We start from the raw sequence: 14,553 nt of genomic DNA on the forward strand, positions 1-14,553 counted from the left end.
TTTCAATGGCCACCAACTATGCTCCTCATCTTCAAGACTTGTTTCCTTTGCAAAAACTTCTTGAACCACCACTGCACTGTACATTCATTAAGAGTTCGTGAGCCAAATGCATTGCTGATGTTTTGAGTTCTCTCTGCTGCTTTACAACTCATTTTGAACTTGAATAAGAAAATCACTTGAATTTGATTTTTGTCTAACATCATTTCCAGAGTTTAAAGTAAATACAAAATAGACAGGAAGTAATACGTTATCGGAAGAGAAGACTCTACAAATGGACATCACCAGATGGTCAACATCGAAATCAGATTCATTATATTCTTTGCAGCCAAAGATGGAGAAGCTCTATACAGTCAGCAAAAACAAGATGGGAGCTGACTGCGGCTCAGATCATGAACCCCTTATTGCCAAATTCAGACTTAAATTGAAGAAAGTGGGGAAAAACACTAGATCATTCAGGTATGAACTAAATAAAATCCCTTATGATTATACAGTGGAAGTGAGAAATAGATTTAAGGGACTAGGTCTGATAGACAGAGTGCCTGATGAATTATGGAGGGATGTTTGTGACATGGTACAGGAGACAAGGATCAAGACCATCCTCATGAAAAAGAAATGCAAAAGAGCAAAATGGCTGTCTGAGGAGGCCTTACAAATAGCTGTGAAAAGAAGAGAAGCGAAAAGCAAAGGAGAAAAGGAAAGATATAAGCATCTGAATGCAGAGTTCCAAAGACTAGCAAGAAGAGATAAGAAAGGCTTCCTCAGCCATCAATGCAAAGAAATAGAGGAAAAGAACAGAATGGGAAAGACTAGAGATCTCTCCAAGAAAATTAGAGATACCAAGGGAACATTTCATGCAAAGATGGGCTCAATAAAGGAGAGAAATGGTATGGACTTAACGGAAGCAGGAGATATTAAGAAGTGGCAAGAATACACAGAACTGTACAAAACTTCACGACCCAGATAATCATGATGGTGTGATAACTCACCTAAAGCCAGACATCCTGGATGTGAAGTCAAGTGGGCCTTAGGAAGTATCACTACAAACAAAGCTAGTGGAGGTGATGGAATTCCAGTTGAGCTATTTCAAATCCTGAAAGATGATGCTGTGAAAGTGCTGCACTCAATATGCCAGCAAATTTGGAAAACTCAGCAGTGGCCACAGGACTGGAAAAGGTCAGTTTTCATTCCAATTCCAAAGAAAGGCAATGCCAAAGAATGCTCAAACTACCACATAATTGCACTCATCTCACACGCTAGTAAAGTAATGTTCAAAATTCTCCAAGCCAGGCTTCAGCAATATGTGAACTGTGAACTTTCAGATCTTCAAGCTGGTTTTAGAAAAGGCAGAGAAACCAGAGATCAAATTGCCAACATCTACTGGATCATCAAAAAAGCAAGAGAGTTCCAGAAAAACATCTATTTCTGCTTTATTGACTATGCCAAAGCTTTTGACTGTGTGGGTCACAAGAAACTGTGGAAAATTCTGAAAGAGATGGGAATACCAGACCACCTGACCTGCCTCTTGAGAAACCTATATGCAGGTCAGGAAGCAACAGTTAGAACTGGACATGGAACAACAGACTGGTTCCAAGTAGGAAAAGAGAATGTCAAGGCTGTACATTGTCACCCTGCTTATTTAACTTATATGCAGAGTACATCATGAGAAATGCTGGGCTGGAGGAAGCACTAGCTGCAATCAAGATTGTTGGGAGAAATATCAATAACCTCAGATATGCAGATGACACCATCCTTATGGCAGAAAGTGAAGAGGAACTAAAAAGCCTCCTGATGAAAGTGAAAGTGGAGAGTGAAAAAGTTGGCTTAAAGCTCAACATTCAGAAAACGAAGATCATGGCATCTAGTCCCATCACTTCACGGCAAATAGATGGGGAAACAGTGTCAGACTTTATTTTTTGGGGCTCCAAACTCACTGCAGATGGTGACTGCAGCCATGAAATTAAAAGACGCATGCTCCTTGGAAGGAAAGTTATGACCAACCTAGATAGCATATTAAAAAGCAGAGATGTTACGTTGCCAACAAAGGTCCATCTAGTCAAGGCTATGGTTTTTCCAGTGGTCATGTATGGATGTGAGAGTTGGACTGTGAAGAAAGCTGAGTGCCGAAGAATTGATGCTTTTGAACTGTGGTGTTGGAGAAGATGCTTGACAGTCCCTTGGACTGCAAGGAGATCCAACCAGTCCATCCTAAAGGAGATCAGTCCTGGATGTTCATTGGAAGGACTAATGTTGAAGCTGAAACTCCAATACTTTGGCCACCTCATGCAAAGAGCTGACTCACTGGAAAAGACCCTGATGCTGGGAGGGATTGGGGGCAGGAGGAGAAGGGGACAACAGAGGATGAGATGGCTGGATGGCAACACTGACTTGATGGATATGAGTTTGAGTGAATTTTGGGAGTTGGTGATGGACAGGGAGTCCTGGCGTGCTGTGATTAATGGGGTTGCAAAGAGTTGGACATGACTGAGTGACTGAACTGAACTGAATAAGTTATCAGCAAAAAATATAAAGTGAGAGATGTGCATTAATATTATGTATAACATAACCACATTAAGAATGTATTCCAATATCAAAGGTAAATTTCAACAATGCAAAAACTGCAGTTACTTTTGCACCAACCTAATGAACGATATCCCAGGTGGTGCCAGTGGTAACAAAATCCCTGCCAGTGCAGGAGACGAGTCTTTCAATCCCTGGTTCTGAAGGATGCCCTGGAGGAGGGCATGGCAACCAAGTCTAGTTTTCTTGCTTAGAGAACTGAAGCGACAGAACAGCCTGGGGGGCTATAGTCCATAGGGATGCAAAGAGTCGAACACGACTGAAGCGACTTAGCATGCACAGACAATAAAAAGAAGTGAAGCAACTGAAACTCCTCATATATTGCAAGTGGAAAGACAAACACAGCCATTTTAGAAAATAACCTGGCAGTTTCTTATAGAGTTAAAAATACACTTACCATAACCCAGCAATTCCACTCCTAGGTATCTATCCTGGAAAAATGAAAACTCACATTCACTCAAACACCTGTACTTGAGTGTTTACAGCAACTCTAGTTATAATTGCCAAAGAGTGTGGAAAGAAACAAAATGTCCATTAGTGGATAAATGGATCAACAAACTCCAGTATGTCCATACTATGGAATACTGTTCATTAATAAAAGGTAATGAACTAGTGATAGAATCAGCAACTTGCATGAATGACAAAGATATTACATTGAATTAGAGAAGCCAGCTCAAAAGCTTATATATTTTATCATTCCATTTTTATGGTATTCTCAAAATGACAAAACTACAGTGACAGAGAACAAATGAGTGATAACTGGCAGTAAGGGGTCTAGAGAGGATATATCTACCAATGGGTTGCAAAAAGGAGCTTTTTTGAAATGATAACACTTTTCTGGGCCATACTGTGACAGTAATTATACAGATATACACCTGTTAAAAATCATAGATCTATAAATCAAACAGTGAGTATATTTTATTGCATGTATACTGAAAATAAAGCCAGTTATCACAGGTCACACTACATCCAGCTCCCTTAGGGGCTGGAATTATCTAAAAATAATGCTAGATGATATTGTATTTCATAAAAAGTGACTAAATATGAACTTTCATATTAAGAAACTGGTTATTTTTACTAAATTATAACCATATGACAAATGAATATGGAATAACTACAAAGTCCCCATGAATTTAAGTTCAAGAGAAATAAAGGAACTTATTCTCATAAAACTTTTTTCTTTCCTAGATGAAAAACTTGAAGTTATATATATATATATAAATAATCTGCTAAACTCCTGAATTTTCACAGAGACTGGTATATCATAGGGAATTGAAATCATTTAATTTTAACATCCGAAGGTACAATTTGGGACATGGAAGAACAAAGTTAAGAAAAAAGTAAAATCACCATAAACAATGGTCAAAGGTGCAATGTCAAAGATGACAGATGATCTCTGTTCATTTCCAAGGCAAACCATTCAATATCACGGTAATCCAAGTCTATTCCCAAACTACTAATGGCAAAGAAGCTGAAGTTGAACAGTTCTATGAAGACCGACAGCATCTTCTAGAACTACACCCAAAAAAGATGTCCTTTTCATCACAGGGACTGGAATGCAAAAGCAGAAAGTCAAGAGATACTTGGAATAACAGGCAAACTTAGCCTTGGAGTACAAAACAAAGCAGGGCAAAAACTAACAGAGTTTTGCCAAGAGAACACAAAACACTTCAAACAACCTCTTCCAACAACACAAGAGACAACTCTACTACACATGGGCATCATTAGATGGTGAATACCCAAATCAGACTGATTATATTCTTTGCAGCCAAAGATGGAGAAGCTCTATACAGTCAGCAAAAACAAGACCAGGAGCTGACTGTGGCTCAGATCATAAGCTCCTTATTGCCAAATTCAGACCTAAATTGAAGAAAGTAGGGAAAACCACCAGACCATTCAGATATGTCCTAAATCAAATCCCTTACAATTATATAGTAGAAGTGACAAATGATTAGATCTGATTCAGAGTGCCTGAAGAACTATGGATAGAGATTCATGGCATTGTACAGAAGGTGGTTATCAAAACCATTCCCAAGAAAAAGAAATGCAAATAGGCAAAATGGTTGTCTGAGGAGGCCTTACAAATACCTGAGAAAAGAGAAGCAAAGGGCAAAGGAGAAAAGGAAAGATAATACCTATCTGAATGCAGACTTTCAAAGAATAGCAAGGAGAGATGAGAAAGTCTTCTTAAGTGATCAATGCAAAGAAATAGAGGAAAACAATAGAATGGGAAAGACTAGAGATCGCCTCAAGAAAATTAGAGATAACAAGAGAACATTTCATGCAAAGATGGGGACAATAAAGGACAGAAATAGTATGAACCTAACAGAAGCAGAAGGCATTAAGAGGTGGCAAGATTACATAGAAGAACTATACAAAAAAGATCTTACTGACCCAGATAACCATGATGGTGTGATCACTCATCTAGAGCCAGATATCCTGGAGTACAAAATCAAGTGGGTCTTAGGAAGCATCACACTACGAACAAAGCTAGTGAGGTGATGGAATTCAAGCTGAGCTATTTAAAATCCAAAAAGATGATGCTGTGGAAACTGCAACACTCAATACGCCAGCAAATTTGGAAAACGCAGCAGCGGCCATAGGGCTGGAAGAAGTCAGTATTCATCCAATCCCAAAGAGAGGCAATACCAAAGAATGTTCAAACTACCACACAACTGCAGTCATTTCACACGCTAGCAAAGTAATGCTCAAAACTCTCCAAGTGAGGCTTCAACAGTGCATGAACCGAGAATTCCCATATGCTCAAGGTGGATTTATAAGTGGCAGAGGAACCAGAGATCAAATTGCCAACATCCACTGGATTATAGAAAAAGCAGGGGAATTCTAGAAAAACATTGACTTCTGCTTCACTGACTACACTAAAGCCTTTGACTCTGTGGATCAGAACAAACGGTGGAAAATTCTTAAAGAGATGAGAATACCAGACCACCTTAACTCCCTCCTGAGAAACTGATATGCAGGTCAAGAAGCAACAGTTAGAACTGTACCTGGAACCATAGACTGGTTCAAAATTGGGAAAGGAGTACATCAAGGCTGTATGTTGTCACCATGCTTATTTAACTTATACGCAGAGTACATCATGCAAAATGCCAGGCTGGATGAAGCACAAGCTGGAATCAAGATTGCCGGGAGAAATACCAGTAACTTCAGATATGCAGATGATACCACCCTTATGTCAGAAAGTGAAGACCTAAAGAGCCTCTTGATGAAAGTCAAAGAGCAGAGTGAAAAAGTTGGTTTAAAACTCAACATTCAAAAAACCAAGATTATGGCCGCTGGTCCTATCATTTCATGGCAAATAGATGGGGAAACAATGGAAACAGTGAGAGACTTTATTTTGGGGGGGCCCCAAAATCACCGCAGATGGTGATTGCAGCCATGAAATTAAAAGACGCTTGCTCCTTGGAGGAAAAGCTGTGTGAAAACCTAGACAGTGTATAAAACAGCAGAGACACTACTTTGCTGACATAGGTCCATCTAGTCAAAGCTATGGTATTTCCAGGAGTCATGTATGGTTGAGAGAGTTGAACTATGAAGAAGGCTGAGGGCCAAAGAACTGATGCTTTTGAACTACTGTGCTAGAGAAGACTTGGATTCCATGGACTGCGAGGTGATCAAACCGGTCTATCTTAAAGGAAATCAACCTTGAATATTCATAGAAAAGGACTGATGCTGAAGCTCCAATACTTTGACCACCTACTGCGAAGAGCTGACTCATTAGAAAAGACCCTGAAATTGGAAAAGATTGAAGGCAGGAGAAGAGGACCACAGAGGATGAGATGGTTGGATGGCACCACCGACTCAGTGGACATGAGTTTGAGCAAAACTCTGGGAGATAGCAAAGGACGTGGAAGCCTGGCATGCTGCAGTCACGGGGTTGTAAAGAGTCAGACACGAATCAGAGACTGAACAACAAATGACTATTATTGTACCTAAAGATAATAAACTTCACTGAGTTTAAAATCTGAATTAATTGAAAAGAGTTTTTCTTAAAAACCCAGTCATTATCCTAACTTGATCCTAACTTTGCCTAATTAAAGTGTTTTACTGTACAGTGATGAACTGAGGTGGCTTGTTGTTGTTCATTCACTAAGTCGTGTCCAGCTCTTTGCGACCCCATGGACTGTAGCACGCCAGGGTTCCCTGTCCTTCACCATCTCGTGGAGCTTGCTCAAACTTATGTCCATTGAGCTGGTGATGCCATGCAACCATCTCATCCTCTGTTTTCCCCTTCTCCTCCTGCCCTCGATCATTCCTTGCATCAATGTCTTGTACCAAAGTTCTCCTATTTTTTTTCCTTTTCCCCACTTCACATCACACTGCTGTTTATCACTTATGACTATCAATGTACCTAAAATGTCTTCATCCTCTTTTCAATTTACTAGGAACTGAGAACTAAGCTTACCAGAAATATGTATCAGTAAGAGCCAAAGGACTCTGATGAGCTTCTTTTATAGTTTATTTTGCTTTGTTACATCCAATGATCCTGCATCTTACACTGGTTTTAGGAGTGAATTCCATTAAGATGAGGCTGTTATAAGTCTGATCCATAGATAAATCAGATATTATAATTTTCTGCCAACTGCACAAAAGAGTTACATAAATTAGGGTACTAAACGTTGAAAATACTACTCTAAAAGTGGCTTATATCAGCCTGAGTTTCATTATTAGAAAATGTCATGGTATTTCATAGCTATAGCAATAAACAAAACATAATTCTTCTTACCTTTGCTCCACCTAAAAATCCCAAGGAAATGGCAACTCTAGCTCGTAGATCTGGTCTGTCTTTGGGCCATACATAAGAGAGCATTGCTTTTATGATTTTCCGAGTATCAACATCTTTTAACTGTTGGAAGAGAGAACAAAGAAGAGAGTTTAACATGTCCTTCAAATATAAGTATAGTTTAGTAATGTAGAATTATATAAATATTTGAGGAAAATACAAAAAATATTACAAATATACTTTTATTTTGAATCTAAGGTCAATATCCTTTAAACTGAAACTAATTCAATAGATTTTTAAAAAACTACTTATTTCTCTTTATTTCTTACTTTCAGCTATAGCCATCCTCATATTGCCAGAAAGTTATTCATGTACTGTACATTTATTTCTTATCTACTAAGCTATCAAAATATTATATAAAATTTAAGAAACATTTCTATATTTTCATCTTCATGGTCAAAACCTTATGTATACACACACACACACATATATATACACAGATACACATACTCTTTATATGTTTATATAAAATATTTTGGAACCCTAAGTCCAAACTCATGACAGAGCAGAGTTACAATACAGTGTTTAGTAAAGTACAAGTCTTGGGATTGACTATACAGAACAGAAGTTGGGTTAGGGTTATTTAAAAAATTTAACAAAACCATATTTTTCCAGTCATACTTAATCTGACTTCCTATTGTACATTTTCTTTTTCCCAAGTTCCCAAGGCAACATTCCCATTAATAAATCTTTTTATTTTAGTTTCAGCATTTGGAAACAGAATAAGAATCAAAATCACACTTTCCAAAGCCAAAATAAGATCAGTGTTTAGTTGGTGAAATAATCCCCATTTTAAAACTTGAGGTATCTACTCAATTTCTCAAAAACATATTAAAAAAGAAAAGTAAGTTAATGCACATTGTTGGTGAAAGTGTATGGAAATAGGTACTCTAATAACTGTTAATGGGAGAGTGCACTGAAATAATCTTCCTGCAAAGTAATTTGATATCTGTCATTATGCTTTGAAAATAATTCTGCCCTTTATGTCAAGAATTTTGGGAACTTAATGCTTTAAAAAAATATATGAATGTTCTCCAAGTTGAATCAATCTTACTTCCTGAAAATCTCTTGATTTGTCTAGTTCTTTCTATTTCTACCACAAATGTAATCTATCACCATTTCTTACACAAACCACTACAACAATCTCCTAATTGATCTCCTCCCATCCACTCTGCTCCTTGTCCAATTAGTTCAGCCTGCAAAGAAATATTTTCAGTTTAAAACTCTTCAATGGCATCCTATCACTCTTAGGATTAAGATCAAAGTCCATAACATGGCTTTGGCCTGGCCCCTAGCTACCTCTTTAGTCATATCTTATACAACTGATTTCAGTGTTCATGCCACATTATACCTTTCTTTCAGCTCCCAAAATAGACTATAATCTGTCCTGCCATGGGGCATTTGCACAATACCTTTCACTTTGTCTAGAATAATCTCTTTCTCTCTCTCTGTAATACCAACTCACCCTCAACTCCTTCCAACTAGTGAAAACTGCCAGCTCACGCAGCACTTCCTCAAGGAGGTCTTCTTCCTTAATCCCAGTCAGGATCCTTGGCTCTATTCTCTCACAGAATAGTATTCCTTTTCTTTCAGAGAATCCATTTCAGTTATAAACTATATATATAGCAATGTGATTACTTGATTAACTGCTCTCCTGCTAGAATATAAATTCCACATGAGTAGTAACTTTGTGTTTTGTGCTCACTGTTGTTGTTGTTCAGTCGCTCAGTTGTGTCCGACTTTTTGTGACCCCATGGACCACAGCACAGCAGGCTTCCCTGTCCTTCACTATCTCCCAGAGTTTGCTCAAACTCATGTCCATTGACTCGATGATGCCACCCAACCATCTCATCATCTGTCACCCTCTTCTCCTCCTGCTCAGTGTTGTAACTCAATACTATATACAATGGCTGACACACAGTAGGCAGTCAGTGAATATTTATTGAATAAAGACATGAAAATTTAGCTATAAGGATGTTTATTTCCGTGCTGCCTTGATAGGGAAAAAATTGGGTTTAAACCAAATGATCACAATGGGGAATTATGTAAATAAGTCACAGTGAATGCATACAGCAAAATATAGCCATTCAGAAATATATACAGTGACACACAAACATGTTAAGTGAAAAAATCAGAGTACGAAATGTATTTTCAGTGGAAAAAATGTTGTATGTGTATGAGTTTTATACATGCATACAAGTGGGTCTGGAAAGCAATACCCTTAAAGTGTTAACATTAGTAGCTTGAGTAGATGGAATCATTGATTTTTTTATATTCTTTTTGCTTTCTTGTTTTCTGTAGATCACATACAATAAGAAGAAAATGTAATTCATTTTGAGAGGGAAGAGTTAGATAATTTCAAGTAGATCTGCACAGCAAAGAATCAGGGGAAACTGTCAACATAAACCCAGGAGAACATATTATACAGGGCAGTTTTTATATTATGGTTATTTTATCCAAGGTTCAGTATACTATTTTTCTAGTCTCTTTTATTCATTTATGGAGTAAATAGTAAAAGAAACAAAACTGTCCATATTTATTGAAAACAAGACTACCTTCTTGAGCTGGTTTAAATAAACTGGATTACAAAGACAGAAAATGCTGAGAGTATAATTCTTAATGCTTTATTTTATACACACATATAATCACACATGAGCTTTCATAACTGGTAGGGTATTTTAAAAATGGAATAAGGCTTTAATTTCAAAATTCATGTTTCGAATTGAACTATTACTAAATAAAAATAATTTAATGTCTTATAACACAAACTGGGACATTTCAACCACTTTCCCATTTCACAAGTTTCATCTGTTGTATTTTTCTTGCTGGAATAATGGAAAAAAGGCCTTGTTTCCACATATATTTAGAAATACTCTTTCCTGTCAAAAACCTTCTACAACACACCCCAAAATTTCTTCAATAAGGACACAGAGAAGTTATGGCTAAGAGCAAGAAAATTATCCTAGTTGGCTTAATAGTGCATTAAATGTCACCACTTCATTCAACAAAATGGGTTCTAAAGTTGTGTAATCATGCATTATGAGTCCATTAGGCTATAAGTACATGCCTTTCAGTTGCAGTACATATAATCAACTACAAAGTTTGGAAAATAATGTCTTTTTTTCAGGACAGGCCAATTCAAACAGCCATTTCAGAGGCTGAGGCACATTTTTAAAGTATTTTAAACCAACTTACTACTGCTGCACAAGAATAAAATAAAACTGAAGGCCTCAATATAGATCCTGAAAATGTCAAACCTTTCAAAATTACCACAGTTAATTCACACTGGACACCCAATGGTAATCTTGAAAGACAAAAAATTATCTAAGCTAAAAAAAGATTAGTCAGAGCTTAGAGACTGAATCAGATATAATCTTCACATCAACTAATCTTTTCTTTTCAGACTGAGCAACACAAACAGCATATACACCATTTTAAGATCACATTATTAAAGAAAGGTGAAAAATGTAGGAAATGGTCAAGAAGAATGACAAGAAATTGAATTATCTGAAAACACACCATATGAGGAGTAATTATAGTATGGGGGAAAAACTCCAATTTTCTTAAGAAAAGAAAATTCTTTCTCAGGGTAAAAATTCCTGAAGTAATCAACGTAGTTTTTCTTTAAGCCTTGTTTACACATAAACAGAAAATATGAAATTGTATGAAATTCTTTACCTTTTCTGTTTATAGTTTTCACAATAAATACAATTTAAAAGTCATTTAAAAAACATAACCATGATAACTACATATCAGACAACAAAAGTTCTCTAAAATGAAAGCTATAGAAATATTAAAAAGGCCTGTAAAAGTAGCAGTCAATCTGCTTTCCTACCCTGCTAATATATGCAACATGGCCTTCCTGCCATAGCTAGATAGCCTCAAATTCAAAACACAAACCTGATATTTTAAGTCCCATTAAACTAGAAAACTACTACTATATTAGTATGAGGAATAAAAGTTTTTAGAAAGGTCTTACTAAACTATATACTCGGAGAAGGCAATGGCAACCCACTCCAGTACTCTTGCCTGGAAAATCCCATGGATGGAGGAGCCTAGTAGGCTGCAGTCCATGGGGTCGCGAAGAGTCAGACACAACTGAGCAACTTCACTTTCACTTTTCATTTTCATGCATTGGAGAAGGAAATGGCAACCCACTCCAGTATTCTTGCCTGGAGAATCCCAGGGATGGGGGAGCCTGGTGGGCTGCCGTCTGTGGGGTAGCACAGAGTCAGACACGACTGAAGTGACTGCAGCAGCAACTATATACTGGAATTAGCTAGCCATGATAGAGGGAAACAATTAGATTCAGAATAAAACCACAAGAGTAACTAAAGAAGGAATTCAAACTGGCTCACTAAGATCTCTGAATGGCAACAAAATTGTACCTATTTTTTTCCCTAGAAAGCGTTTTTGGAAGAAAAGGTTTGGAGACATCAAAAAGCTGTCAAAGAAGAGATGAAAGTAAGTGAAAACAAGCTGGACAAAAAGAAAACAGCAGGTCTCAGAGAAAGAAGCTTAATCCATAATAGAAACAATGTCTATAAATATTTATTTAACTAATGAATTAACTGTTCTTAAACACATGAGGACAAGTTCTAAGAGGAATACCTAAATGTATTCAATTTATCAATATAGTTATCTTTAATATCTGAAAATTCTGAATACCTAAATGCTTGATTTATTATCACATCTTTGCACAGATTTATAAATATTTACTTATTTGGTATTAATATACAGTTTAATAAGCTTTATGTGGCTGAACAGATAAGAAAAATAATAAAAGGAATATCTACTTGTACAGAGGGAGCTGAAACTGCAATCATAGCATGGTAAGCCAAAAACAAACATGAACATAACATCAGAAGCACCTGACCCAATAGGGTATAACTAGAAAGCCACAAACTGTACTGCTTATATACAGCAGTGCTTAATTCAGCAGGATGACCTGAGAGAAAGATACAGTTGCTCACAGTCAAAAGTGTTGTAAGTGAATGTTCATGTGTGAAAGTCGCTCAGTCGTGTCCAACTCTTTGCGACCCCATGGACTACACAGTCCATGGAAATCTCCAGGCCAGAATACTGGAGTGGGCAGCCTTTCCCTTCTCTAGGGAATCTTCCCAACCCAGGGATCAAACCCAGGTCTCCTGCAATGCAGGCAGATTGTTTACCAGCTGAGCCACAAGGGAAGCCCAAGAATACTCCAGTGAGTAGACTATCCCTTCTCCAGCAGATCTTCCTGACCCAGGAACTGAACCGGGCTCTCCTGGATTGCAGGAGGATTCTTTACCAACTGAGCTATCAGGGAAGCTCTTGTAAGTGAATACCTACAGCTAACAACCATATAGACAGGTTACAAAAAGGACAATTAAAAAAATTAAAACACACCTGGAGTAGCTCACCTGGAAGAATTTTCAGATATTAAAGATAACTGTATGTTGATAAATTGAATACATTTTGCTTCTCAAGTCAGTAACTTCTTATTTCTCACCAGATAAGGTTGTACAGCACCGAAGCAAGAGCATTTTTTCCTACCAAAATTCCATTCATTTAAAGGGAGTGGAGCAATCTGGTCTTTGATAGGAAAATGAAAGAGTAAGAAAAGAGAAAATGATCTGTTGATAAAGACAGCAGAATCACTTTTTCTTCAGCTGATATATACGAATTCTAGTTTTAGAGATATTCCTAAATTTCAATAGCAAGAAATGTTCTTACAGAATCAAGGGCATTTGTTTAGAAGGATACTAGTTAGGGTAAAATTTATGGAAAGGAAGAAAAATATACCAAAAAATTCTGGATGCTTCTTGTTTTGTATAAATGTGAGTCATAGGCTGGATGTTTTCTCCCTAAAAACTAATTAAGCAGAGAATTTGGAAATGCCCACAATTTTAAGGATAAGCAAACTGTCCAAAGAACTCTTTTCAATCCAAGCTAAAGATAACTAACTGCAATTAAAGGAACAATTTTAACCACTATTTCAATAATCTCAGGGATAACAGTAGCTTGATAAAAGTCAGGCAAAAGATAAGAAACTTGAGTAGATATTAAACAGAAAAAACTACAAAGTACATGGAAAACTTTCCCCACATTATTGGAGATATAAGTATAATGAATTTATGGGTGGAAGATATATTAATTGTCAGTAAAAGCTCTGCATTAATGTTACTTCCTCTACATCTCAAGGTTTGCTTTCTAGGTTCTGTTGGTCTGAAGCTGCAATGAAGAACTTATCTGGCAGTGAAAAGGCCTTAGGAAAAAAATGGCTTATTCTATGAGATAGAGTTGTACCCAAGTCAATTTAATAGTTTTAATTAAAAAAAAAATCTATGAAGTTGAATTATATTCACAATGGCCAGTCAGTGAAAACTCTATCCCCAAAGGAGGTCAATTTGAGAAATCAAAAATCACAAGGCTGCTTGATGATGGCTGCTATCAGAGCTGCAAAACAGCCTCTCCATGTCATCTAGGTATTCCTGTACACTGGTCTGTGTGTCAACTCATTTTAACAAGTTTGAGGGCTTACTATTTCAGTCTCTCCCCAATATTCAATTTTTAAATATCCTAAGTTGCTATTTCACTTGATTATACCAATATTTATATCAAAGCCTCTGATTGCTCTAGTAAATGCTCATCTCTCTCTTAATACTACTAGCTTCTGACAGTATTCAATCAATGAAGATATCTTTACACTTAAAAATAAGATAATGCTTTCACTGTAGGGATAACAGTAGCTTGATAAAAACTAGGTCAGAAGATAAGAAAATGCTGAGCAGATATCAAATGGAAAAATTTACAAAGTAACTGGAAGACTTTTCCCACATTATTGGGGATAAAATGTCAAGGAAAATCTGGGAAGTAGCCTTTATATTAAGTTCTGCATTATTCATGTATTTATTCAGTTCAGTTCAGTTTAGTTGCTCAGTTGTGTCTGACCTTTGCGACCCCATGAACTGCAGCATGCCAGGCCTCCCTGTCCATCACCAACTCCCAGAGTCCATCCAAACTCATGTCCATTGAGTTGGTGATGCCATCCAACCATCTCAACCTCTGTCATCCCCTTCTCCTCCTGCCCTCAATCTTTCCCAGCATCAGGGTCTTTTCAAATGAATCAGCTCTTCGCATCAGGTGGCCAAAGTTTTGGCGTTTTCAGCTTCAACATCAGTTTTTCCAAT

At 37.1% G+C, this 14,553-nt stretch overlaps 1 protein-coding gene across 1 annotated transcript in view; it reads right to left on the reverse strand.

Annotated features, from left to right (window-relative positions):
* ABCB7 (ATP binding cassette subfamily B member 7) overlaps positions 1-14,553 on the reverse strand; it is a 157,019-nt gene that overhangs the window by 36,414 nt on the left and 106,052 nt on the right. Inside the window, exon 4 of the mRNA XM_070291847.1 lies at positions 7,325-7,444. Within this exon, the coding sequence (XP_070147948.1) occupies positions 7,325-7,444 (120 nt within the window). The remainder of the gene's footprint in view (positions 1-7,324; positions 7,445-14,553) is intronic.

Source organism: Ovis canadensis, chromosome X, assembly GCF_042477335.2.
Source record: "Ovis canadensis isolate MfBH-ARS-UI-01 breed Bighorn chromosome X, ARS-UI_OviCan_v2, whole genome shotgun sequence".
Taxonomy (NCBI): domain Eukaryota; kingdom Metazoa; phylum Chordata; class Mammalia; order Artiodactyla; family Bovidae; genus Ovis; species Ovis canadensis.